The sequence below is a fragment of the Lontra canadensis genome, unplaced genomic scaffold (genome assembly GCF_010015895.1).
Source record: "Lontra canadensis isolate GAN:19392208 unplaced genomic scaffold, GSC_riverotter_1.0 scaffold35, whole genome shotgun sequence".
In the NCBI taxonomy this organism is placed as follows: domain Eukaryota; kingdom Metazoa; phylum Chordata; class Mammalia; order Carnivora; family Mustelidae; genus Lontra; species Lontra canadensis.
In genome coordinates this window covers 3,791,632-3,818,872 of record NW_022631029.1, presented here as the reverse complement: position 1 = coordinate 3,818,872, position 27,241 = coordinate 3,791,632, and the positions used below count along the sequence as shown (strand labels likewise).

Genomic DNA, 27,241 nt, shown 5'->3' with positions numbered 1-27,241 from the left:
CACGCCCTCTCAGACCCTTTTGCACAGGGCGGCAGCCCATTGATCTGGTCATCCTCTGGTCACTCTCTGCCAGAACCAGATCAGGCCGGTTAGGGTTTACTATGACTAGACCCAGGGGCAGCCTGATTGAAAAGCAAAGCCAAAAGAAATCAAGAAACTCTACAGGTCATTCAGAAATGGGTGTTTCTGCATCTCTGATACCCTGACTGCCCATCCCCAGGCCACACAATGTCTCAGGGGCTCTCACTTTGGGAGGATCAAGGCTGCCGGTCCGCCTCCATGCACTCTGTTTATGCAAATCAGACCACCCTGTGTGCCTTAAACTGCCCCGAGTCTGGCCAAATGCCCGCTAAGGGGGGGGGAGCCAGGGACGCATCAGATGCCACAGGCCCCCCAGGAGCCACTGTGCCTAGGGGCTGAGGGTTAGGGCCTGAGGCCTGGCCTCTGGTGATGAGGCCTGTGGGACAGTGGTGGGAGCTTCCTGGCCCAGAGATGACCTGGGTCCCAGCAGATGCCTCCAGGTTAGGACTCAGACCCAAAGCCATGGAGATTCCACAAACGCTGCTGGCTGGAGGAGGCACGACTCTCCAGGGAACATTACAAACGGGGTGGGTGAGCAACACAGGGGATGACCCACTCCTGGGGCCCTATTTGGGCCATGGAGTCCAGGACCCAAATAATGCTATCCGGAGAAGCCTGTTCCTGATCAGGAGGCTCTGGTGACAGAGGAGTCATGTCATCTGGGAAGTAATGGCAAAGGCAAGACAGGTGGGTGGGGGAAGTGGGTTTGGGTGGGTGGGGGGCGGGGTTGGGAGGGGATACTGTTTTTCTAGCCCCAGCTGAAAACGAGGCCAGCCCCATCTCACCACGGCCGGGAGGCTGGGGCCTCTCTGTCTATCCTGGGGCTCCCTCCTCTCTGTAAGAACAGGGGCAGGCGAAGTCTGGCTCCAGGCCCCGTGGGCATTGGGTCACTAGAACCAGGACCGTGTCCCAGGTCACAGAGCACCAGGAGGTGGCGCTGGTCACTCCCAGCTCCCGTCATTTAGGGCAGCCCCTCCAGGAAACAGGGCCGCCTGCCTGGGGAGGAGGGCTGGGGAGAGCGCGAGAGGCCCCGCCCATCAGTCCCAACATTGCACTTCAAGGGCCGCTGCCTTTGGGACCCCGACCAGGCCCCCCAGCTTGTTCTACAAGGTGCTCCGACGTCCCGGGTCCCGGGGTGGAATCGAGCGCAACCTCACCCCACAGGCTCAGAAACAAGGGGTCGGTGGTCCGCTGCACATGGAAGCCCCGCTCCCTGGCGCGCGGGTCCCTAGCTCTGCAGGTGCCGAAGCAGGATCTGCATGAGGTCGAAGGTGGTGAAGCTGATGCCCACGGCGATGGGGCCCTTGAGCCAGTTCATGCTCAGGCCCTTGTAGAGGCCGCGCACGGCGCCCTCCTCCCGCACGATGGCCTGCAGCGTGCCCACGATGGAGGCGTGCGGGTGCCCGGTGACCCCAGCCGTCTGCATGCGCCGCCGCACCACGTCCAGCGGATACGAGGCCGACTGCCCAATGAGGCCAGCGCAGGCCCCGAATATCATGCGCTCAAAGGGGTAGGGCTGCGGGCGGCCACTGTACTCTGCGGGCAGGGACAGAGGGGCTGCGTCATCGTGTGGGGGCCGCACCCCGGAGCTGGCGCTCACACGAGTTCCGAGCTCAGGATCCGACCCCTGCCCCCCAGGGCCTTCCCGCCCCGGGCCCCCTCACCCTCTAGCCGTTCCTTTTGAGAAGAAAACTTTTTAAGAAAGGCAGAAATGCACAAATAATCACTTAACCAAGTCCTACCACGCAGAGCGAGCTCACATCTGAGCCCTCTTGTCCCCGCTGGCAGCCCTCTCCATGCCCCCAGCCTGCTCCATGGACACTGTCCGCAGGGGTACCGGGGCAGGCAGGGCGAGCAGCTGCCAGGACGGGACATGTGGGCAGGACGGAGTGGGGGGCAGCAACCAAACAACAGAGTTCTTTTAAAAACGTGAGCTTATAAATTTAACAGGAGCTAGCCCCGTGAAACAGCGCTCCTCACCGCGCACACTGGCGGAGGGTGAAGGACTCCACCAGCACCCGAGGGAGGTGAGTGCGCAGGGATGGGGCTGGGCAGAGGGGGGAGTGGAGTAAATGCCAAAACCTGGGGCTCACAGAGAACACGCAGGGAGGCACTCCGGGGTGATCACCGACAACCTGGGAACAGGGGAGGCCGTCTTACAAAGCCGATGGGACAGAGCCTCGGATACTGTGGGATGGATTCAGAGGCGGCCTGGGGCCCTGCGGAGGGAGCAGAGCTGGGAGCGGGAACAGGGGGCCTTCGCTTCACCTGGAACATTTGCTTTAACAAAAACCATCTTGGAACACTGTTAACACCTGGTCGCCTGGGGTAGCCGGTCTGGGTGGCGGTATACTGTTCTCTGTACGCTTCTGCGCTTTCTGAATTCCTCAAAATTACCACCACCCAAGAGACCTCTTCCCCTGTCCGCCTAGGTTGTACCTGGACGCTTTGGGCACAAATGACTGCCACTGGTCTTGGTGACACTCAGGACGTCACCAAGCTGGTCTTAAAACTCGGCAAGGAAGGCTGGGAGTCCAGCTGCCTCCGTGGTGGCCTGGTGTCCGTCCCGTTCTGATGCGGACCTTGGCCGGGAGCTTGTCCCTCCCAGGGCAGAGACCTCAGTGGCCCGCCTCTGAGTCTGCGTGGCCCCGGGGAGGTGCAGCCTGTGCTGCCTCCCCACCGGCCCCTTACCTCTGTGCAGGCTCTTGAGTGTCTCATAGGTGAAGAAGCTGAGCCCCGCATATGGAATGACCCCCAGCACGGTGGGCGTGAAGCCATGGTAGAGGGTCTTCAGACCCTCTTCGCGGGAGATGCGGATAAAGACGTGAAAGATGTTGCTGTACCTGCAGGACAGAGGGACGGGCCAGGTGGTTCGCGGGCACAGAGAGGGGCCACTGGCCTCCGCTAATGCACAGCTGGCCCACCCCCCTGGAGTCCGGGGGGCCGGGGACTGGGTGTAGGTGCTTGCTTTCTTTAAGGAACACAACTGCACTGAAAAATCTTTGGCACTGGAGGGGGAAATGGGTGCCTCAGGCCGTATCCCACCTTCACAGGCCACATCACTGCAGGGAGCGGCCCTTGTCTTTTAACCGTGGCCATGTGTAACCTACCTGTGCTAATTCAAAACGAAGAGTTTGAGGGGAGCGGGGGTGTCCGGGTGGTGCAGTTGGTTAAAGGTCCGACTCTTGGTTTCGGTTCTCATCATGATCTCGGGGCCATGGGATCAAGCCCCATGTCAGGCCCCACACCCAGTGTGGAGTCTGCTCGGGATCTGTGCTCTCCTTCTCCCTCTGCCCCTACCCCTACCCTACTCTCTCTCTAAAAATGGATGGATAAATCTTTTAAAGAAGTGCAGACTTTGGATGTGATGTAAGCAGAAGCTGAGCCCTGGGCGAGGGGAACAACTACTGCCTTTTTAGAGCGGCTGCAGGCGGCCCGCCCGGCCTGGGAACTCACATTTCCTTTGGGGTCACGGCCATCCTGGCTCTGACCAGGTCCAGGGGGTAGGTCAGTGAAGCAGCTGTCGTTCCGGCCAGTGCACCCGCAAGGAGGCGGGGCCATGGGGGCAGGGCTCTGAAAGAGGGGGAGGCGAGAGAGTGAGACCCCCTCAAGACTCGGGGTGCCCACAGGTCTCAGCCAGTGAGGAGAACCAAGCAAAGGGCAGGGGCTGGCTTCCTCATGGCTGAGTAGTGGGGTCCCCGGGGTGGATGTCATTTTGAGGTTCCCATGGCTGCTGTCCCTTCCCGATGGCTTGTGCGGATGAATGAAGAGTTCCTTCCCTGCAGACACTGAGGGGCACAGCTGGGATCATGGGACCTGCGCGGACTTGGGTTCTCAGGGAAGGACTTCTGCCGTGGTGAGCGTGTGGAGGGCAGGAGGGCAGGGTTACGGGACAGAGCTAAGAGGGCTCTGGGGGTGGGGACAGGTGGGGGCGGGCACTCACTCCCCGCGGAAGCCATAGTAGCGGCCCAGGACCCGCTTGTACTCCTCGTGGGCACTGAACTGGATGGCGGCGTAGGGCACCACGCGCACCATGGTGGCCGAGTTCCCGCGCCACAGGCTGAAGAAGCCCTCGTTGAGGTAGGTGAAGTACAGCAGCCGGAAGGCCTCCTGGCGGGGAGGGGAAGGTCAGCACTCCCGCGTGAGCACCCTCTTTTGTCCACCGCTGTGACAGGGGCCCATGTTAGTGATTCCCTCCCCGCCGCCTTACCTCCCCCACATTCTCTGGGCCCCACATGGGGACCCCTCTCTCCCTACTGCCCTGACCTTACGAGGAGTAAAGTGAGCCAGGGCAAGCCAGGTTTGCAGACGGCAGCCCCACAGAGAGGGTGTGTGGTCGGTCGGTCTGGTAGTCTAGCTTTTAAAGACACGCTTTTTCTTTCCCCAAGAAGGTAATGCCTCCTCTGGTTAAAAATGAATCAAATGGGGGGCGCCTGGGTGGCTCAGTTAGTTAAACATTTGCCTCTGGCTTGGGTCATGATCTCGGGGTCCTGGGATCAAGCCCCACATCAGGCTCCCTGCTTTTCCCTGTCCCTCCCCCTGTCCCTGCTCTTGCATTTGTACTTGTTCTCTCACTAATAAAAAAAAAAAAAAAGAATAAAATGTGAACTCCAAGTCCCCTCCCCACCGCCCCAAGGATGGGGGGGGTCTCCTGTTAGTTGCCAGAATGGGCTACATCCGGGCAGAGCTTGGGATGCCAGGAGAGGTGGCCCCCTGGTAGCTCGGGGAACTGGCTTGTGGTGGAACCAGATGGAAAAAACATGCTGTAAAGCCTCTCCCTCCACCCCGGGGCCCTGTGCCTCCATCACCTCCTGCCAGCCTAGTAGGGAACATGGTAGTGGCCCCAGAGCCAGGAGTTGGTGACCTAGTGGCTCACCTTGGCAGAAAATCTCTTTGAAGACACTGGAAAAAAACCAAAAACATAACAGAGACCATTAGCTGTGAAGGGCAGAGCTGGGTCTGCGGGACCCCCAATGCACAGGGAGCGAGAACCACCCGTGTAGATGCTTCCCCGCCAGGGGCTGAGGGGCGGGGCATGCCCAAGCAGGGTCACCCTCCTCCAGGGAACCGCCTCACCTGCTGCGCCCTGCACCACCACCCCCTGCCCAGCCCACCTCCCCAGCCCCCCAACCCCCGCATGCTTACTTATCCCCAGGAAGGGGGACTGAGCTGCCACCTCACTCCTGGGAAAAGTGAGGGTCTCTGCAGATGCCTGTGCCTCTTGGGGTTGACACTCAGCACCCCGCACCCAGCTGGACCCCAAGTCAACCAAACCCCTTCGGGAAAGGCCTCCTCGCTGCCAGCTGTGCAGAGCGACGGAGGGCCTTGGGCCTCTCAGAACAAGGCGCCGATGTGCTCTCTGCCCAGAGCTGGCCCTTTCTTCTCCGGGTGCGGGCATGGCGCTCCTGACCAGCCTCTCCCACCCTCGATCACTTGCACCTTGCTCCCCGACGCCACCTGGTGCCCTGCTGGCAGGGGCCTGAGCCGCTGCGGCCACAAGGGTTCGTGTCCTGCAGCCTCCCTCTCCTCACTCCCGGAGCATCTGCCGAGTGTCTGCCATGTTCCCAGGACACCCTCGCACACCCATCTATGCAGACATGTGTGCACACCAATGCGACCGGTGTTAAACCCTGCTCCCTGTGGGGCACAACACTGTGCCTTCGCTCCAGGTAACAACACTGCCGTCGCAAGAGGAGCTGGGCGCCCAGCCGAATGCCCTTTCCCATGCCAGCTTGTGCCTTCGGGAGGCTGATATGAACGTCATGTTTTGTGGATGAGGAAACCGAGGCATGGGGAGGCTAAGGGACCAGCTCGCACAAGTGGGGATGGCCTGGCTTGAATCTGCAGTCCCTTCCTCCCCAGCAGCGGAGGGGCAGGGGTCCCAGCTTATGCTTGCCCTCCTGTAGGCACCGGTCACTGTCTGTGGGACAGAAAGGCCTCATCTTCAGGGGATCCTATGGCTGCTTAACCTAAGGAGGGAGGGTGATGGTCATCTGAACCGGGCCTCCTCAAAAGATATGTCTGTGCCCTTGAGTCCAGTACAACTGAAGGCTTGGAAACGGGGTCTTTGCAGATATAATTTTATTAAGATGAGGTCATACTGGAGTGGAGTGAGCCCTAAATCCAATGACAAGTATCCTTCTAAGAGGAGAGGACACCGACATGGGGGGGGGAAGCAGAGATTGGGGTGCTGTGACCACAAGCCAGGGATGCCTGGAGCCCGGGGCGCTAGAAGAGGCAAGGAGGGCTCCTCCCCTAGAGTCCACAATAGGAACCGACCCGCTGGCACCCCGATTTCAGACTTCTGGCCTCTGGAATGGAAGCTGCTTGGTTTGTGGTACTTTGTGATGGCAGCCCTGGGATGCTAACGGAGTTTCTAAGTGGATTTTAAAGAGGCATTTTTAAAGCCCATTTGTAAGTGCAGTTTGGGGGCTGCGGAGGAGGGGGGCTGCCAGGAAGCCTCTCTGGCACACTGGACAGACGCACAAAAAGCATTTACCTTGGAAGATGATTTTGGTTCGGTCCAGGGGAGCTACAGCCGTTTTGGCAAGAGCACCCGCCAGGGCCCCAGACAGGAGGGAGCTGAGAACTTGCCTGTGATCACTCTGCAAGAAAACACACACACACACAGTCTGTCATGAGGGAGGGACGGACAGGGGTCGGTTCTGCTAGGGACCTCCCCCAGCAAGCACATCTTCCTTCTGTCCCAGTCAAGGGCTGTAAAAGGCACAGCTGTCCAGGCTTCACAGTCCTGCTGGGCCCAGGGTACAGTGGGGCAGAGGGAAGGCGTCGTGAGTCCAACAGCCACAGAACCTGGGTGGGACGTAGTGAAAAGCTTCCGGGGGGGCAGGGACCATCAGCATGAGGGGTGACCCACTGGTGGGGCTGTCCCATGAGTTTCCAACTTCTCAGGGACAGCCTACAGTAAGACTGACCCCAAACAGAAGAGTCACTCCACCCTAAGTGGAGACACAGGCTGTGCCTACTGCCTGTGTGTGCTGGACACGGGCCCCTATGGTCTGGGGATGAGGCCAGGGTCAGGCAACCAGACCCCGTGTCCGTGTGACCCCTTTCCACAATGTTCCATCAGGTCCGCAGTGGTCAGCCAAGGCGAGGGTGATGGTGGCCAGCCTGCATCGTTAGGCCAGCCTAAGAGCCAGCACCTTCCCGAGTCTTCTCGAAGCTCCCCGTGAGGAGTCACACAAGAAGTCCCCTCGTCAGCTTGGAGTCTCTGTCCCCTCAGCTGACTTGGCCACAGAGCTCTTGCCAAGCAATCATGAGGAGCACTGGGGACCGCAGGGGCTCGCATCTTCCGTGGTTCTGCAGTGAGGAAGGACGGTGGGGGGCAGGCCAGTCAGTGATCCCAGGACTCCCTGGAGTCTGACAGGAAGCAGGTGCCCCGAGGGGCCGTGAAACACGTGTGTGTGTTGGGGGGTAGGGATGTGTACAACACCCCACTGTCTCTGGGGCTGCTAATCCACAGGGAGAGCCAGACATGAACTAAAGCTTTAGACAAACGTGTAGGGCACCTGGGTGGCTCAGGCAGTTAGGTGCTCGACTCTTGATTGTGGTTCAGGTCGTGATGTCAGGGTCCTGAGATCGAGCCCCGCATCGGGCTCTGTGCTCCGTACAGAGTCTGTTTGTCCCTCTCCCTCTGATCTTCCCGCTAAAGCTCACTCTATCTCTCTCAAATAAATAAATAAATAAAATTAAATAAAAATGTGTGGAGTCACCAATCTAGGATGACCATAAGGAGGGGACTTAGGGTCCCAGGAGAACATGGGGGTGGGGGGAGGGGGCTGAGGTGCAGCTAACCAGGATGTATGTGTGAGACTGTATTAGAGGAGGAGGTATGGAACACCCAGGGGCCTTGCTGAAAAGAAGCTGTGGGTCCCAGGGGACCACAAGAAAGGCAAGGTGGTTGACACAGGGAAAGGGAGGGGGCACAGGGAGGAGGAGATGAAAGGCGGGTTGGGGCTAGACTCCATGGTGCCTGTGGGCTCAGCAAGCAGGCTGGTGTTTACCCAAAGAGAAAGGGAGATGCACGGAAGGTAGGCAGACCATTTTAACTGTAACCAGAGGGGAGGCAGTGCCTGCAGAATCTCAGGGTGAAAAGATGGGGGGCAAGACCAGGGCACAGATAAGGGGTATGTGGGGGATACAACCGGCAGCCTGGGTCTGAGTGGGCATTATGGGGTCCAGGGCCACTCCCCAGGTTTGCTTGGCTCAGTGGATGGATCGGGGTGAAGGGCTGGGCTCCAAGTCTGTCTACACACCTGGCCTGAACCTGGGCTCTGTTCTGATTGCCTATAGTGACCAAGGTCTCTCTGATCCCCCTTCCTCACCTCTGACACACCGACGTGCTGTCTGTTGGCCAGGTTTGGGTACTCCCCGGGGTCGTGACACCCTGCGACCCAGCCCTGTCCCTGGAGGGCTTCAGCTCCTTTCTCTTCATGTCCCCAGGACCTCCCCTCCCTAAAGAAGCAACTTCCCATGGCACTGTTTTCCCTTCTAAGTTTCTGAGGTGGAGCTTCACCGTGGGGTTCCATCTCCTCCTTGCTGATAGAAGCCTGTCACTGGGGGACCCCTGCCTTTTCTGGATCACACAGCAAGGTTCTGGAGGTCTGGCTTTCTACACCCACTCTGTGAATTGTGGATGTCAGGCACCAGAAGGTTCAGTGGTATTCCTTGCACCAGCTCTGAGGCCCAGCTGGCCCCCAATCTCCTCTAGGAGTCAAGGTGAGCACCGTTCATGTCGTGAGCCACTGTGAGCTGAGGGCCTATCCATGGTCGGTCCGTGTGCCCTGCCTAGAGGCAGAGCCGAGGTGCCCCTTCCGTGGCCTTCACCAGGCAGGTGCCTGGGCCACCTGTGGTGCTCATGGTCACGTGCCTGGCATGTGCATCCTTAAACCCTCACTCAGGATCTGGCGCTTTGGGGATGTGCCTCGAGCCCAACCCCTGTGCTCAGCAGAGGGGGCCGCCGCTGCCTGTGGCCAACGCTCCCAGTGACTCTTAAATGACCAGGGCTGGTTGATTCTTTGAAGAGCTAAGCCCAGGCATCATGGAATGGCCAAGCTCCGTACCCGCCCGCCGGAGAGAACCCTCAAGTGAAGAATGAGCCAGACAGCCCAGCAGAGAGAAAGCAGGCAAACCCCAGATAGGAGCCATGTGGGCTGTGAACACCCCACGGCTCCTTCATAAGACATGGGACTTGACAGAGTAAGCTCCCTCCATCAGGCTGGCCGTGAGAACCAGACTGACCACGGCCGTGCTGCCCAGTGCAGAGTAAAACCAGCCCCAGCGAGTGGTGCCCCCATGCATGATGGATGCTGGGCCTATGGGCGGGCACATCTGCTTGGTGGGATTCAGCCCGCCCGTCAGGGGCAGGCACATCTCTGGGGTTTGGCCTTGGTCCCCCACACCATGCCCAGCATGGCAACACCAGCCCCACACACCGACCCTACAAAGCAGTCTTCCTGCCCACTTGGTGCTTCCCGAACAATCTAGAATCTGGGGAAAGCTGGGGGGGGTGGCCGGAGGATGACCCTGCTGCGGCCTTGGATCCCACGGACTTTGAGAATGGCCCGTGGGCGCCAGAGCTGGGTTTCTGCGTGGGGCTGGGTCAGCCTGTGCTCCGGGTGCAGCCGCAAGAACCCCTACTGGCCTCTTTGGTGAACAAGGACAGGGCTGCTCCCACTTATTTCAAAGGGAATATCCCTTCTCTTCAAGTGAAGGGTGGACTCAGAGATGAACCTCAGAGAGGAGACTTGGAGCTGGGAGCACACCCTGCATGCGAGCGTCTGCTCCTGCAGCGGGCCCTCCCCGTGACTCATTCTCTCATGCTTCTGGTCGCAAATCCCAGCAAGGAGAGGAGTTCAAGGACACCTTCTGGCATCTTAGCCAAAATCTGGGCGAGGTTCTGGCGTCATACCAAGTGGCTGGGCAGATTGGATCCACATCATAAACGGGACTTGAAATGGAACAGAAGGTGGCCAACCTGAGCCCCACTCCACCCATGGCCTCCCAACAACACAGCTCGGCTCAGAGTGCGCGTGAGTTTGGGGGGGGTGTGATTTGCCACGGCATGCAGGAACACAGAAGAGGGACCTCAGGAAGACACCCATCAGGGAGGCAGGGTACTTGCCTTGGAACTGACGGGTGAGGGCAGGATGGCCTCGGCATCCTCTCGCACACGCGCCGTACTCTCCTTCACACCATTACCCATTCCAGGCCAGCTCTGGGCGGCAGGAGACTTGGTCCTGGGACAGAAGGGGCAGGGTGAGACCTGGTGAGAGGAAGGCCAACCCCACCTGCCTCAGGCCTGTGACTCATCCCTGAGTCACCTGAAGCCAGAACTGCCCCAGCACGGCGCCCGCCCCAGCCTGGCTTCCACCCCCTGTGGGGGAAGGATGTGGGCACCTGCAATCCTGCCACCCAACCCTGGTCCCTGGAGCCAATCGCCTTATCACTGACATGCGCCCTCCTCGTCAGCTCTCTGATCTGATAACCACAAGCCTCTGAGCTGTCTCTTTTTTTTTTTTTTTTTTAACCTAGTACCACCCTGGCAGATGGGCTCAGAGACGTGAAGCCACCCTGGCAAGGTCACACAGCAGGAGGAAGAGGTGATCCCACCTGCCTAGACCTGAGCACCCACTGGGCTTTCGTCAGCTTGGACCTGAGTATCTCTCCACAGAAACACTTAGGAAATTACTTTTTCCTACTCTAAGTTTGCCTGATCTTTCTGGCCAAGCTTATAGTAAATCCTCATACTTGAGGATTTGTCCCTGGAAACCTCCATTTAACCTCGAGGAGGAAGTACCTGCAAAGCTCAGCAAACCACAAGGAGAGGAAGAGACTGAAAAACGTCTGAAGGATGGATGTCACCAAGATGCCAACCTTGCACTGGTGTCCTGAGGTCTCGGTTTCTGTGCTTTAAGATTATCCAATAAATCAAGGCGCTTTCCTGTAAAATGCTGCAAATGACGCAGACATCCCAATAGTGGGCTGTGAAGGCCTCTCCTGCCTTCCAGGTCCTCCGAGGGACCCTACATCAAGCCGGAGTTGGGGGGGAGCGCGGAGAAGGTCCTAGAAAGCACAAATAGGATTCCCCTCCACTTGTCCTCTGCTGCTGATTCCTACCTAAAATGGGCCCTGGCTCCAGGAGGAATGGCTGCTTGGAAGACAGGGCAGGAATGAGCCCAGAGCGCCCAGAGCTGCCAGGGAGGAACCAAACCCATGCGGGTGTGACAACGGGAGAGGGAGGGGAAGGAAAGAGCAGCTGGTGGCCAAAGCTGCAACACTCTGAGCAACAAGTACTGGATTACAGCCCGAGGGATAAAATAGATAACCCCAAGCCCATAGTTAGAAGTAAATGATTAGGGGCACCTGGCTGGCTCAGTGGTGGAGCGTGGGACTCCTGAGTTCAGGGTTGTGGGTTCGAGCCCCATGTTGGGTGTGGAGATTACTTAAAAATAAAATCTTAAAAAAGAAAGAAAGAAAGAAAAGGATGATTGAATACATAAATACATAGGAAGAGACAATCTCGCAGGCAGAAGAATCCCAAATAATTTGTGTAGCTCCTCTTCTCTGGAGGAAGGGGGTGTGTGTGACTTCCTACCCCTTGGGTGTGGGCTGCACGTGGTGACTTCCTTCCAAGAAGTGCAGCACCCACAGGGGGAAGAGAGAAACTTTACAGCAGAGACTTCTGACAGAGGCCACCTCAGCCAGGTTATCAAGGTCAATAGCCACCAAGACTCGGGCTGACGGCCTGTGCCGTGGATACGGTGTGACGAGGAGGACACTTCATCTGTGTGGTCCTCATTGAACCCATCACCCCAGGTGAGCCAGGAAAAAAACACGAAACAAATCCCAGCTGGGGAGCATCCTACAAAACACCTGACCAGCTCTCCTCAAAGCGATCAAGGTCATTGAAAACAAGAAAGTCTGAGAAACTGTCTCAGCCCAGAAGAGCCTAAGGAGACATGACAACTAGATGTCAGGTGGGATTTGGGGATAAGAAAAGGACGTCAGGGAAAACCGAGGCAATCTGAATAAACCAGAGCCTTTAATTAAGTCACCTGTCAGTATCTGCTCATTAGTTGTGATAGATGTGCCAAAGGAAAGTAAGATGTCATTAGTAGGGGGAGTTAGGTGTGTGGGGAGTCGGGGAGCTGGTACCTTTGCCAATTTTTTTTTTTAAAGATTTTATTTATTTAGTTGACAGAGAGAGAGAGAGAACAAGCAGGCAGAGAGACAGGCAGAGTGGGAGTGGTAAGCAGGCTTACCGCTGAGCAGAGAACCTGATGCGGGGCTCGATCCCAGGACCCTGAGATCATGATCTGAGCTGAAGGCAGAGGCTTTAACCCACTGAGCCACCCAGGCGCCCCACCTTTGCCAATTTTTATATAAATCCCAAACTGTTCACAACCCCACAGGGAGACACTAGGCCCTAGGGAACTTCTCAAGCCGGCTGCTTGGGTCTCCGCTTGTGGGGGGCACGGAGACTGCATCACCCCGACCCGTGGCGTGGACAGCTGTGGACCGAGGCTATGGACCCCAGGGGACGATGCCCACATCTGGGCATGTGGGTGGACAGTGCAGCCTTTCTCAGCGCTGTGTTGGGGACGTGGGCACGTTACTGTGGACACATTCTGTGAAAGTGCCTTCCTGAGAAAGGATCCAGCCCTTTGGCCCTGGCCTCAAGTGGCCCTGCTCTGTGGCCTCACCCTCCCTCCAACTCCCACTCCAAGCCACCCAGGCAACAACAGCCGGTTAGAAGCCAGCAGGGCCGGTGTGTGTGTGGGGGGTGGCTCCTTACTGGGCAGGCCGCGCAGGCTCAGAGGGGGCTGCCTGTTGAGCCCGCTGGACCTTTCTTCCCTCAGGCGCCTGGCTCCAGGACCTGCTGCGGAAACTCAATGCCAACCACTCGTGAAGGGGCCTTGGTGTGGTGGCTGTGGACAGAAACAGCGTCCCCACAGAGTCATGCTGACCTACGAGACTGTGTCACTGCAGGTGACAGCACGCCGGAAGCAAGTCACAGGAGCTCCCCCAGAGACATCTCCACCCGAGACTCGTGACTGGATTCCAAAGGGATTGGGTAAAAGGTCTCTGCAGATGTAATTAAGGAAGGGATCTCGAAGGGAGACCATCCCGGATCATCCCCTCACCTGCGTGATCTGGTAAGACTGAAGGCGAGACACAGATGGGAAGGCCACGCGACTGGGGGCAGAGACTGGGGTAATGTGGCCACAAGCCGGGCACCCCCGGGAGTCTCCAGAACTGGGAGAGACAAGATCCTGCCCTGGGGCCTTCAGAGACTGTGCTGCCCGCCCCCCCCACTCCGACAAGCACCTGTTTTGAACTTTGAACCTCCAGAATGATGAGAATGAAATTGTATTGTCTCATGCCTCCAGTCTGTAGCGACTTGTTACGGCCGCCACAGGACATTAAGACTGAGGGCCCTTTTTAGGGAAGCGGGGAGTGTCCCGTCCCCCGACCCCAACCCAGTAGAGCGGGCAGTCTGAGACTGCCAACTGCTCCCTAGGGTTCAGCACCTCCTGGCAGCTCTCCAAGGCTCACAGGGTAGAAAGGAGATCCTTGCCCTGAGGGAGCGAGGGGGGAAAGATCTCAGAGTTTGTCCCTTGGGCCAAAGGCTAATTTCTCTAAGAAATAAAGACTTCTTTGCTCTTTCAAGTCAGTAAAAAACCAAAAAAACAAAAAACAAAAAAAACCAACCCAAGACCAAAAAAAAAAAAAAAAAGAAAAAAAGCAAAGAAACAGCCAGGTCACCAGGAAACAACTTTAAAATATAATAAAAACAAAAAACAAAAAACAGGCACCCAACTGTGCTCACGGAACTCCACGTGAAGGCAGTTTGCAAGTACAGAGCCAGGAACACAACAGGCATGAGATGGGGGTGGGCACAGAGGGAGGCTGGGGGGACACTTCTCTGCGGCGGGGGGGGGGGGGGGCTGGCAAATGCCTTGGAATGTGTGCTCCCCAATACATGAGCATGAGGACTCGGGGCCACTGAGGTGAATAGGTAAGTGCCAGTGAAGGCCTGGAAGGGAAGCAACACAGAGGGAGGGTACAGAGGGAATGCGTGACTCACATCCCCACGGGAGAAGGCCACCCAGCCGGTCACTCATGAGCAGAACCCATCTTGATGGAAGTGATCAAGGTCAACACCACCGGTAACAGGGCTGACAGGGCTGACAGACAGCTTGTCTCCCCCATGTGGTGCCCCAGGAAGGACGCCCCGTGGAGTCAGCGGGATTCCTCCCAAAGGATCATGAGGAAGCAGCAGACAGACCACACTGAGGGGACCCTCAGCGACACCCGACCAAGCAGTTCTCAGCCCAAGTCCAAAGTCTGTGGACGATGAGGGAGGCACCGAGGAGCCGTCACGGGTCGGGGAGAGGAAGCAGATAGTTGTGACAGGGGGGCCTGGACCAGAAGGAGCCCTTTAGGGGAAGCACTGGGGAGGCCTGTGGCCAGGCTGGAGGGGAGCGCCCACGTGGCGTTGCTGCCTATTTTCTGCCACCTGACTGTGCCCGGGATGGTGCTAACCAACACTGGGGGTGGCTGGGTGGAGCGTCTACTGGAACTCTTAGCATTTCTGCTACTTTTCTGTCACCCTAAAATAAAGGCTAAAGAAAAAAATGCCCTATGAAAACCATGAGCTTCTGGATGTGCCAGAGGTTTCAGAGAAACACACTTCAGATGCCTGTGGCTGTTGAGGGGCTGGGGGGCTGATCTGGCTCCTCCTTGTCCACTTGGGGCCTCCAAGCCAGGGGCTTAGTGTGTTGGGCTGGGGAAGGGCGCTGGCAGCCACAGGAGCCCCGTGCAAGGGACTGGGGCTCCCAGTTTGTGGGGAGACCAGCACTGTTCTTGGTGGGGAGAGCCTGACCCTGGTCTCTCTTGGGAGTGGGGTGCTGGAGGTCTCAGCTGCGGGGCCTCAGGCTGAGGCCTTCACCCAGGGTCCATCTGTGGCTCTGCACGTGGGCTGAGAACAGGGTGAAGGCAGACGCTACACACGATGACATGATGGCGTTTTTAGGAACTCCCTTTGCTCCCGTGCTCTTTAATCTGACCAGCCTTCGCCACCGACAGGGGTGCTGCTTTACCGATGGGGAAACTAAGGCAGCGGGAGTTCCCCTGCTAGAGACAACTATGATGGTAACCGCTGCCACCATCAATTAGGGGTGTCGTGGTCACTGGTTTCTCTCTCCACCTTGCTGATGAGACACGGAAAAACTTGGGTCAGACCAAGGGCATAGGGAAATCCAACCCTGACGCCGGATTCCAAAGTCATGTGGCATATATCCAAAGTCAAATGGCCATATTCTTCTCCTTGGAGCCCTTACCCCTGGACAGCCCCAGGACCTGATGGTTCTCCTAGAGAACCATGTGCCCCTTAAGACTTTGCTTAACCTGAAGGAACAGTAGGGCAGGGAAAGTGGGGTGAAGGTCTGGCTTCCCTCAAGCGTCCCCTGAGGACAACTTGTACCCAGACCTTGGACAACCTATTCATAGAAGTGTCATGCACCTAAAGGGACAGCATGGGTTCCTGGGCTGCAAGCCAAGGGGCCCAAGGCTCTGTCCCTGGGACAGGAGCCTGGAAGAGGCAGACAAGGGCTATCGAGGCCACCCGCAGGGATAGACAAGGTGGGGCACTGGGTAAGCAGTCCCTGCTGTGCGCTGGCACCTGGCAGAAGGAAGGAATGGGAAGAGGTCCCTGAGGGACCAAGGCCTGAGAACTTCCAGTCTTGAACTTGGAAGGTAGCCCTGGTCTGCTGGCTCCCACAAGCCTAGAAGCAGCCCACAGAAATCATGTCTGGGAGTTGATACCCTGGGCCTTGCATGATTCGAAAAAACCTAATATCCTGGACACAACCTAGGTGCATGAGGCACACAGCAGGCTGGGCGTTTGAAACACGGACCGAAGGTCTGGCTGGGAGGAACCCCGGCTGCCCTATCTTCCGGACGTGGGGCCTCACGTGAAACACCGCCCAGGGATTCCGAGTCTCTGGTTCCCTGGCGGCGGAGGACAATTAGGGGCAGTGGACAGTAACCCATGGTGGTATCTGATAAAACAGAAAAAGAAGAAGCAGGGGCCTCTTGAGACCCTCCAGTGCCATGGCCTGAAGGGTCAAGAAGGGCGACCACGAAGAAGGAGCCCGGCCTGAGGTGCTGGTCGTGAAGGGGGCCCGGGATGGCCTGGTCGGCGAGACCATTACAACCCCTGTTCCAACACGACTGTCCACACAACTCCGGGCTTTGTTCCGTCTGGCCAGTTAGTCCCCCAGCTGCCCTATTCTGCCCCAGAATCCCACTTCCTCATGCCCCGAGCTCATCTGTCTGAGGTGTTTTCACACCATGAGCCTGGGGTTGTGTGGTCTTGGGAGATCTCGGTGGTGAGGAGAGCTGAGCCCCACCTCATGACATTATACCTGAGAGCACAGACTTGATCCCGGTGAGGCCGACTTGGACCTCTTGGTCAAGGTGCGGTCTGCAGCCGTCTGTCCCCCTGCTGAGTGACCCTGTTCCAGACTCTTTTCTTTGGAACCAGCGCCCCATGGGGAGTGGGGGAAGTTAAGCTCCCCTCCTGGCGAGGGAGAATCAATATCCGTGACTAGGAGTTCTTACACCAGACTGTGCTCTCTTCTCCCCAACCAACCGACTTCCTCAGTCATTTATTCAGATCACAATGACCTTGTGGACAGCTACTTAGGCTCTGTTACTGATCTGCTGTTCCAACGCTGGCCCCGGGCCAAGATCCCTTCTGCCCACTGGAGGTGGAAGGGCAGGTTTGGGGGGGGGGGCAGGAGGGCAGTGGGAGGACGGACACTGTGCAGATAACAAGCGGTAGTCCAGAGGATCCCAGCAGCTGCAGGAGCTGGACCAGGTTGCTAGAGGACAGGTGTGAATGTGCCCGAGCCTGATTCAGCAGACGCAGAGGTGAGGCTGGGCGGTACAGGGACCAGGGCAAGCTCCTGCCTGAGGCCCAGCTCCGCTGCTCATCTCCCTGGTCCTCGTTGCTCCCACGTCATCCCCCTACCCCACTTGCTCACCGTGCTCCTCCGGCTTTGGGACACCTCCCCGCCCCAGCCTTCCACAGGGCACTCTGGGTTACCCGGTGGCTGGACAGGGGGCACTGAAGGGAATTCACTCCTCTGCTCCCAGTAAGAGGAGCCCGGACAAGTTGGAATGGTGCTGCTGGGCAGGCCAGGGCTTGGCCAGGCTGGGAGCCTGTGACTGGGGGCTGAAGTTTCTAGAATCCTCCTGTCCTGACACTCGGGGGGATGGTCCTAGAAAGGGAGACTTGAAGACCGGCGTGCTCTGGTCCAATATTGACACCCCTCTGGGGTTGATTCCGATGAACCATGTGCCTGCAGAGTGTACACCCTGGGGAGGTGGCACCACGGTGGGCAGGGGAGATGGCATGGGGAGTGTGGGCAGATGGCCCACAGGGATGCTGCTGAGTGGGGCTCTGTGGCAGGAGAGATGCAGGGCAGGGTCTGTCCTGGGGTCTGGGAAGGCTTCCTGAGGAACGTGCAGGTTGGGAGTGGTGGAAGGAGCTCCCCGGGGTGGCCGGAGCAGTGAGAAAGGGGACTCCCCAAGACTGGAGGCAGCTTAGGCTGAGTGCACGTGGGCCATCGAAGGCTCTGCTTGTGGGAGAACGCCAAACACCCCCGCCCCACAACACCCCTGCTGGTGCTTCCACCTCCAGACTGCAGCCAAGATGACCGCCACACACCTCCCCTAGCACCTCTCTCAGTGCTGGTGACCCTGAGACTGCATCTGGGAACTCGGAACGCTAGTACAGCCTGTCTCACGGGGATGTCGAGCACCTTCTGTGAACACAGTCACATGCCTCCAGTGCCACACGACAGAGAAGGACGAGCTGCTGTCACACACAACAACAGGGACAAACCTCGGACCTACCAGTGGAAAGAGAGAAGCCAGCGCGAAAGACTGGGCACTGACGGAGTCTAAGTACAATCCAAACACAGTCACACAACGTGGTCTGTCCGAACAGTGGCATGTCACTGAGCTGTAAAGAGGAAGGACCTTCTGACACGAGCCACACTGCGGATGAACCTTGAGGACATCGTGCAAAGTGAAATGAATGAGTCACAGAAGGACAAACATTTAATTCCACTTAGAGGTCTCTAGAGTCCTCCCATTCATAGAGACAGAAACTAGGACGGTGGGTGCCAGGGCTGAGGGAGGGGAGCGGGGAGTCAGGGTTTAATGGGCACCGAGTTTCAGTCTGGGAAGACGGAAAAGCTCTGGAGGGGGATGGCGGTGATGGGTGCACACGAAGGAGAACGCACTGTCGACGAAATGCACACAAAGGAAAGCCGATGACTGCACGTTTTACGTTATGTGTGCTAGGTCACGATTCGGAAAGATCCAACACAGACAATGAAGCATCAGCGGTGATAAAGATCCCACTGGGGTTGGCTGTGGGAGGTGGGACAGGGAAGGTTCAGCGAGGAGTCAGCTGGGGGCTTGAAACGCTCTGCACCTCGATCCGGTTCCACATGTGAACACGCATGGAAAATGCCTTGAGCTGCACACGGGAGTTACTCACTTTACTGTACGAAACTTAAAACAAGTTTAAACATTAAAAAAGAAAAACCCCCAAGCCGCGCAGCCTCTCCCAGGTCAACTGACCGTGAGCCCGAGTACTGTGTTCTCAACTCCCAGGGGACGCTAATGGCACCAGAGGGACGACACGCACTGCTCACTCTTGCTCACCTTCCTCCTCACCTGCAAAGAACACCTGCTGATGATTTTGGCAATGACCAAAAGCCCGGAGATGTCTAAGCTCCTGGAAGGCAGGCCACATGTGCAGGGGGTTATCTGGCCCCTTTTGGAGACAGCACAGCGGGCAGCCACCCACTTTGCCTCTGTCACCTTGGAGAAGGGAGGGCTGACCCTTCCCTTGACTCCACAGTGACCCAGGTGACCCTCAGTTTGGAGCACCAGACCTAAAGACTGGGAGTGTTGAGGGAGCCGCTGGGTCAGAAGTCCCCTTTTTCTTGGGAGGGAAAGCAAAGCAGGCAGGCCCTGAAGGCAGCTGACACAGAGCCAAGCTCAGGGAGGGAGGGGATGGATGTCTGCCGAGTTGGGCTGTCCTGAGGCCCAGTGGTGCTAGAAGAACCTGGGAGCCATCAAAGAACACGCAAGGTGCCAGAACCCACAAAGTTCCCCTTCCAGTTCAGCCAGCTTGAGATGGGTTTCTGTCCCGAGCACCTCCCAGAACCCTGACCTGTGTGTTTCCCATACACTCTCCCAGCCCTGTGCTGCGTGTCCAACCGTGGACAATGGCCCCAATGGGCCCAGCCCCCGTGTGTTCTCTGGAACACACAGGGTACCCATGAACTGGGTTCAGGTGCCAGAGTCTTCCCCAGCAGCGGGGTTAAGAACCAGGGGTCAGGTGCAATGGGGCCACCTCCACCCCACATGCCACGGGCAGGCAGCAGTCACAGACCAGTCCCAGTGAACAAAAATTCATTTTTTCACATCATATTTCTGTTCAAGCAATCTTACCACCCATCAAAAAGCACAGCAAAGCAGGACGGGGCTGGGGGGTGCAATTCCACAAGCTAACATACTGAATGGCATGGTCTAGGAAATGGGAACCGGGGCTCTGGGATCTTAAGCAGCCCAGTCTGTGAGCGCCCCCGCCCCCGCAGCAGCTCCACGTGTGCCTCCATCCTGGTAGCACGCACACACACGTGTGCCTGACTCCCTCAGCTCCCTGGCCAGGGCCACCATTCCTGTTGGTGAGTGCGTGGTGCGCCACTCCAGGCAACAAAGAAAATGTTTGCCCAAACGTTGGGGGCGGGGGCAGCTTCCCAGTTGATGGAGCTTACAAGCCATCACGGAATGGATCCTGTAATCTTTCAGTAAACGGAAGCCAATTAACATCCTCTCTGGCTGCTGATAAAGGCTGTTTTCTTTTCCAGTTAATGGGCATGAACTTCTGCCGCTGAGAGAGCGGTGGCATCTTACATAATGGCTGTTCCCTGGTGACCCAGCCCCGACCAGCTGTTGCCCGTCTCTCCCTGCTGCATTCCCTTCTACTTGGGTCTTCCAGACAAACTGGCCTCTGCAAGACACAGAACATCCCCCTGTCAATCACTGTCCTGGGTCCTTTCAACACTGGGCTGCTGACACCTGCTACCAACTGCACTTGAATGACCGACAACAAACCAAGGTACTCAACGCTACTCATGCTCCTCTCACAAGAGGGTACACCTGTGGAAAGCCCTCATCCCCAAAAAAGTCTTTTGTGTTTTCGCCGTGGGGAGCCTAGCACAGTGCTTGTTATCTACTCAATTATTTGCTGGCTGAAGTCACTAATTGTTTGGACATACCAGGTTTTGCTTGGGCTGTACTCTCCCCACCCTGTGCCTGGCAAACTCCTCTGCAGCCTGCAAAGCCCTTCCTAAATGTCCTGGCCTCGCCTCCCAGAACTTAGTTGCTCTGCCCTATGCTGAGCACTCTGTGGTTCCCTGTGGCACGAGACGGGGCTGCTTTCCACTGGCTTCCCTGGCTGGGCTGGAGGGGGGGGGTCTGTGAGAGGCAATGCCCGGGGCTGTGTTCAGGGTCCTTGCTTAGCAAGCAGTCAGAGGCACATACCTGCCAACAGGGGCTTCTGCTGTCTGTCATCTGGCCCCTCGGGCACCCTTCCCAGGGCAGCAGAAATGCACCTCTTCTATCCTGTCCATGTCCTTCCCCAAGTAGGACCATATAGGTTCCCAGCCACACCACGCTGGTGTTGCGGGAAGATGGGGTCGGGCATGTGACCCTGGGCATGTTACTAAACCTCCCCAGGGGGCGCCTGGGTGGCTCAGTCCGTTAAGCATCTGCCTTCAGCTCAGGTCATTATCCCAGGGTGCTGGGATCGAGCCCCACATCGGGCTCCCTGCTCAGTGGGGAGTCTGCTTCCCCCTCTCCCTCGGCCTGCCTCTCTGCCTACTTGTGCTCTTTCTTCCTCTGTTAAATAAATAAATAAATAAATAAAAATAAATAAATAAATAAATAAATAAATAAACAAACCTCCCCAGGCCTCCGTTTCCATCCGTTACTCTATTCCCAGGGTAGCGCTGGTCAGCTGGGTCACGGGTGTGGGTAAGTATCATTCCGCCTTATACTAAGGAGTCAGACGGTCCTACTGAGTGGGCCTCCCCAGTTTCTAGATCTCACCATTCAGCCTGCATCCCCCATGCCAGAGCCTCTGAAAGAGCTAAGCATCAGGTCCTGGTGTCCAGCATCACCCCACCCCTGCTTTCTCCAGGTTCACCTCCCCAAAGCGTTAAACAGAAGCTGGCTGGCGGGGCCCTGCTGCCCACCACATGACAATGGTTTAGGAAGCACGTGTTCCAGCCAAGTGCTCTGCCAATGCCAGCGCCCCTGTCCCACACAACGGGCGGTGCCATCTCCCACACTGACATTCAGAGCTAGCTAACACTTGGCTTTGACCAGTGAGCTCCAAGCTAAAGGGGCTGCTCACAGCCCCCAAACCTATCCCTTCTTCAAGGCCTGGCTCCCACATGTCCCCTTGCCAGCCCAAGGCTAGACCAGCCTAAGGCCTGACCAGTAATAGGTCCTGTCTGCCTGTCCAGTCTGCTGGAAGCCGGGCCGGCCAGCCTCGTCCCTCCCCTCCTTCAGGACAGGATCTTTCTCCAGCTCTGGGCTGCTACTCCAGGGAGTTCTAGGAACACCTGTCCCAGAATCCCCAAGACACTTGTGCGGGATTCCTGAGCTCCTCCTCAGGCTTAATTTGGGGTCTGCTTAGTGAGGCCTGGGAACCTGCCCTTACGGCAAGGACACATACTGCATACTGGATGGGACTTGGGTCAGCATGGCTAATTAACACTGAATGGAAACATGTATGTTCTCTTTTTCCACTCATCCCATGGCAAAGGCACATGACCTAGAGATGGAATAACGGTGATGACATCTGTCGGGAGCACTTCATGGGCACATTTCATCAAGGCAGGCTTGCAACTGGTCACAAGGTGTTGTCACCTCCTGCCCCGGTCCTGGTCCCCTGTGCTGGGGAGGCATGGGTTGGGCTGCTAAGGGCTCTGAGCTCAGGTATGGTGACCGTGCCTTGTTGGCAGTGGCCTCGAGGTGAGTCCCCTCCTGTGCCTGTTATGGGCTCCATGGACCAGGTCCCTCAATCTCCTCTCACACTCTTTGCCTTGTGTTCCCAAATACCCAGGCTCTCTTGTTCCCTTTGGTTGCAATGCTTTGCCATCTAGCTAACTCCTTGCTGGCTTTCAGATCTCTGAGAACCTTCTGCTCCCTGAGTTAGCAACCCAATCCTCTGCTATAACTCATCAATTACAGAGCTCTGGTCATTTGGTGAGAACGGATCCACATCTCCGTCCCCTACCCTTCTGAGCCCCAGTGTTTCTGCCTCCTCTGCATCTGTCCCTGTCTCACAGGTATTTACAGACTGTAGAACAATGGTATGGTCAGGCTTCAAGTTCATTCCATTCCTGGAGCCCAGGCTCCAGGCACCGTGGTGGCATTTCGGCCGTCTTAAAGACGCCCATGTCTAACAGCAGCATAAAGCATGAATGCCACCGGTGACTTGCCTAAGGGACAGGGGTCTGGATTTGGGCTGACCCGCGTCCATCTTGGCTCCTGTTATGTTCTCCCCTTGGTGACTCTTCTACAGACTGGGATGATCTAGGACCAAGCTCACAGTCCAGTAAACACACGCTGAGGGCGGGCAAAGAGCAAAACATACATGCAACACGTTCGCTTGTCTGCGTCCTTGCTAGCTCTGGGCAGATGCCTCCACCTTCCAGCAAGAAGGCAGGTTGAGTGAGGGGCTGCCCACTTCAACCGCCCAGCCCTGTTTTGCCTGAAACAGCAGAGGCAGCTACACACACACTTCTTTGAATAACATCCTGGCAGAAATTCTGGCTTTGCAGCTGGAGGGGTTAAATGGTGCCCCCCCCCCAAGTTCATGGCCATCCAGAATCTCAGAAAGTCACCATATTTGGAAATAGGGTCTCTGCAGGTGAAATGAGTTAAGGATATTGAGATGAGATCAAACTGAATTTATGGCGGGCCCTAAATCCCACGATGGGTTTCCTTGTAAGAATTAAAACACAAAGGGAAGAGCGGTGTGTGAAGATGGGGGCAGAGACTGGGTTGAAGTGGCTGTAAGCCAAAGCCCCGAGGACTGCCAACAGCCACCAAGCCAGGAGAGGGGCCTGGTGACATTCTCCCTCAGGTCCCCTGGGAGGAAGCGACCCTGCAGTCTTAGTCTGTTGGGGCCGGTGACAGAAGACCATAGCCTGGGTGGCTTCCAGACAATATGTCTCACAGTTCTGGAGGCTGGGAAGTCCATGATCAAGGTGCCAGCAGACTGCGTGACTGGTGAGAGCCCTCTGCCTGGTCCATAGATGGCTTCTCAATGTGCCTCACCAAGCAGAAAAACCAAGGGCCCGCTTGTAAGGCCTCTGACCCTCCTGACCTAATCACCTCCTCAAGGCCCCACCTCCTAAAGCCATCACGTTTGGATTAGCTTTCAACACAGGAATTTCGGGAGATAACCATCCATCTCTAGCACCTGGCAACACCTTGATTTTGGCCTTCTGACCTCCACAACTATGGCGGAGTGACTCCCTCCTGTCTGAAGCCACCCAGTTTGTGGTAATCTGTTACAACAGCCCCAAGCCGCTGACAAGACAGGAGTCTAAGGCCAATGCTCCCGGCACCAGTTGGTGCCCTGCCCATGGCCCTGAGGTCATTCCTCCCCTCCCTGGATCTCTCAGGCCACCCTGTTGACACAGCTCTGACAGAAAACCTGGCTTCTGCTGACCTTTGTTGCGACCCTAGAATCCAAGCACTCAGCTGCAGCAAAAGGTACTCAGGAAAGAAAACAAACGTTGACAAGCATATTTTAAAAATAGCGTAGTGACGGGGAGGGGCTGCCAGGGGCCATGTTCTACCTCTTCAGCTGAGTGTCAGCTTTGTTGTCCTTTACACTCTCTTTTCACACGCACATTATCGACTTGCTATTAAGAAATATTTCGCACTCCAAAGAGAAAATATAACGCATTTTTAAAAGAGCTGGTTGGCAAAACCCAATCAAGCTAATAGTTCTGATCATCTCAGCAGTCTTCTAGTGTCTAACTGCCAAAACCGAAGAACAAAAACAGGACGACAGGTGGGAAAAGGCCTGGCCTCAGTCTGATGATGCCCTCCACCTGGCACCAACGGCGGGAAACAGCTGACAACTTCCCCCAAAAGATTTAACATCTGACTTATCTCAATCTCATCTGACAGTCAAGTTCTCCTGCTGGATCCAAAGGGAAAAACAAAAACTTAGTAACAGCCAACATCTTAAATCTTCCCTCCCAGGACTGTAGCCAATGCCCAGGTCTGTCTCTTGCAAGTAACGGACCCCCCCCCCCCAACCCGGCCCCCCGCCAAACCCAAGGTTTCCTCCAGAGCTCTACAGAGGAGGGACTCAAATATTCCTTGGATTGAACTTTAGTCCAACTGGGGAAGAGGAATACAGATATAATGTTTAATCACCACTGCACGGACCAGAACACCCAAGAGATGGACAGAAAGCCCAGAAGTGGCGTTCAAAAGGATCTCTAGGGCGGCGCTTTACCTATCAAACTGGAGAAACCAGGACACTTGATTGTTAAGTGTTCTGGCTGCTGGGAGAGGAAACAAGCAATCCAGTTTTACAGCAGAGAGAAATCTGAGGGCAGCACAAAGTCTCTGGAGGAACACTACCATTTCAATGGACATGCCCTTTGGCCTGGCCTCTCCTAGGAAGCTCCCTGAAGACCAGGAGGTTTCAGAAGCATCTGGGCTGGAACCCACACACGATCATTGCGTCTCTGCTCCTGCCTGGGTCCATCTATTCATTTCAGTGCAGCTTGTAGGAGAAAATATAAGTGACAACTTCAACAGTCATCAGCAAGCGACTGGCTATAAAACTGGCACACCCATTTGGTAAGACTCTCAGGTAAATCTATCAGGGGTTTAAAAGAGGTGGGGGATATACAAGCCACAGATTATCTCTGGTAGGAACCAGGGCAAGTTGACAATGGATGCTTCCAGAAGGGTACAGGGTGCAGACAAATCCGCCTGGTTTTCACTGTATGTCCTTTTGTATCTTTTTTAACCATATAAGTCAATTACTTTGTCCAAGTTTATATATTTGCATATGTATATATGTAACATAAGTACATCTGTAGTATATAAAACGTGTGTATATGCACATATAAACATGTATGTATACATCTACAGATATACACACATACACACATGCACATACATAAACACAAACATTTTAAATGACACTTTTGGAAAGTGGACAGAAAACCCCCTTGGCTTCGGTTTCTGAAGGTGAAGGTGACACGACCCTCTGGCATATTCTGGCACCATCTTTGCCAGGAAAGACAGAGGGGGTGAGACACTATACAGACTTCACAGGAAACCACACCGTGTTATGACTTTTCCACAACAAAGCTACTGTCTCCTTCTATGCTGCACGCTTGCAAATCATACTCCAGGGAACTTACACAGTTCCAGAAAGATCATTACTCCCAGCACCTCATCAGTTTTATAGTTTGGCTCAGAGTGGTTATAGTATTAGCTCTCCTCACTCTGAAGAGTGTTTTCCCTACTCTCTAGGTTTATCGGCTTTAAGAGCCCAAGGAGCTCTTGAGGGTCAGCAAGGGGCTTCCGACTGCAAGAGCTGGGGTCAGAGGCCGGAAGCCTGTAACTCCCTCCCAAGCGACCCAGCTGCTGGAGGCAGCCAAGGTGTTGAAGTCCTGCTCCTGCAGTGTCCCCGCCCCCACCCAGCCAGGGACACTGAGACACGTGCTACAGCAACGATCAGGGGCCGCCCCTTCCAGCTCAGTCTTTCCGGACTCAAAGTCATGACTCCTGAGGAACAGCTGCAGAGAAGGTGGGGGTCCCCTCCCCTACCAACCCCTCAGAGAAAAGCACAACAGATGGGCAAAAATGGGGAAGGTCTATTCAAAGAAGGGTCAGCAAAGCTCAGGGAGGGATGGGGTCTGCCTCCCCAATTCAAGTCTCTTTATGTTTGTTGCTGATAAAATGGAGATAATTCTGGGTTTGTGTGGCCAAAGGGGTTATTGTAAGCCTGGAAATCATTTTACAGACTGTCAAAAAAGAAAAGATAACATCTGGGTGGGCTCTTCTTTTGGGTGGGGGAGGGTGATATCCTGAGATTGCCAGGCTTGGGTGAATGTTGGGGGACCTGGGTGTGTGGGGGGGGTTGCGGTTCAAGGATTACAGAGAGGGGCACAAATACAGGTGCACATTTAAGAAAGTACATGTGGGCACATAGACTGGGGTGTGTGATGGAGAAGGCCTGGAAACTGCACAGGGCAGGTGGAGGGATAGGGGAGATTACCTGAAGGCCCTGACCCAAGTGGCTGAAGGAAGGAAGGAAGCAAGAGAGGGGCACAGACCTGGACGTGAGCAAAAGCAGTGAGGGGATATGAACCGGCCCAGGTGTGAGTGGGAGGCCATGAGTTGGGCACCACAGGCTCAGGCATAAGGCTCTGCTCCGTGACAGAGGTGGGGGGTGCATGGATCTGGGTGTGGAGGTTTCATCAAGAGGAAGGATTTTAGGTGATCTGGGGGGTATCCATAAGGACGGGGGCGGTGGCTGGTGTGTGAGGGAGAATATCAGTGGGGACACGGACTCAAGTGCGTGTGGGTGTGAAGATCCAACTATGCCAAGCGCCTGGAGACACGGTCCCAGAGGTGTGGGGGATGTCAGCGAGGTGGACAGTCTCAGGTGTATGGGGGGGGGGGGGTCAACAAAAAGGGACATGGTGTCAGGTGTGCGCGGACTGTGAGGGTTCAGATCCGGCTGGGAGGGCCCCCAAAGAGCACCAGACGCGGGGTGTGTGTGGGGCGGGGGGCTTTAACCTCTCCCTACCCCTGCGACGCTGCTGTCACGCCCTGTTTCGTCCGCCCCCGCCCCCGGACCAACGACAAGACCGTGCCTCGCCCTGGCTCGGCCCGAGGGGCGCGGGCCCCCGGACGCCTGCGTCACCCCGGGCCCTCTGCTCCCCCTCACCGGCTGGGACGCGTCGCCTTCACCACCACCGCCGCCGCCGCC

At 56.5% G+C, this 27,241-nt stretch overlaps 1 protein-coding gene and 1 long non-coding RNA gene across 2 annotated transcripts; one reads left to right on the top strand and one right to left on the bottom strand.

Moving 5' to 3' along the window:
* Positions 1-832: 832 nt before the first annotated feature.
* Positions 833-27,241, bottom strand: SLC25A42 (solute carrier family 25 member 42). Its single transcript, XM_032867755.1, has 8 exons — positions 27,200-27,241; positions 10,226-10,340; positions 6,581-6,686; positions 4,958-4,983; positions 4,025-4,191; positions 3,538-3,654; positions 2,773-2,924; positions 833-1,617 (listed from the first exon to the last, which is right to left on the bottom strand). The coding sequence occupies exons 2-8, from the start codon at positions 10,304-10,306 to the stop codon at positions 1,310-1,312; spliced, it is 957 nt and encodes a 318-aa protein (XP_032723646.1). The 5' UTR covers positions 10,307-10,340; positions 27,200-27,241; the 3' UTR covers positions 833-1,309.
* Positions 25,009-26,220, top strand: LOC116873752. The gene is made up of 2 exons (XR_004383888.1): positions 25,009-25,092; positions 25,777-26,220. It is a non-coding gene; the product is annotated as an uncharacterized LOC116873752 (long non-coding RNA).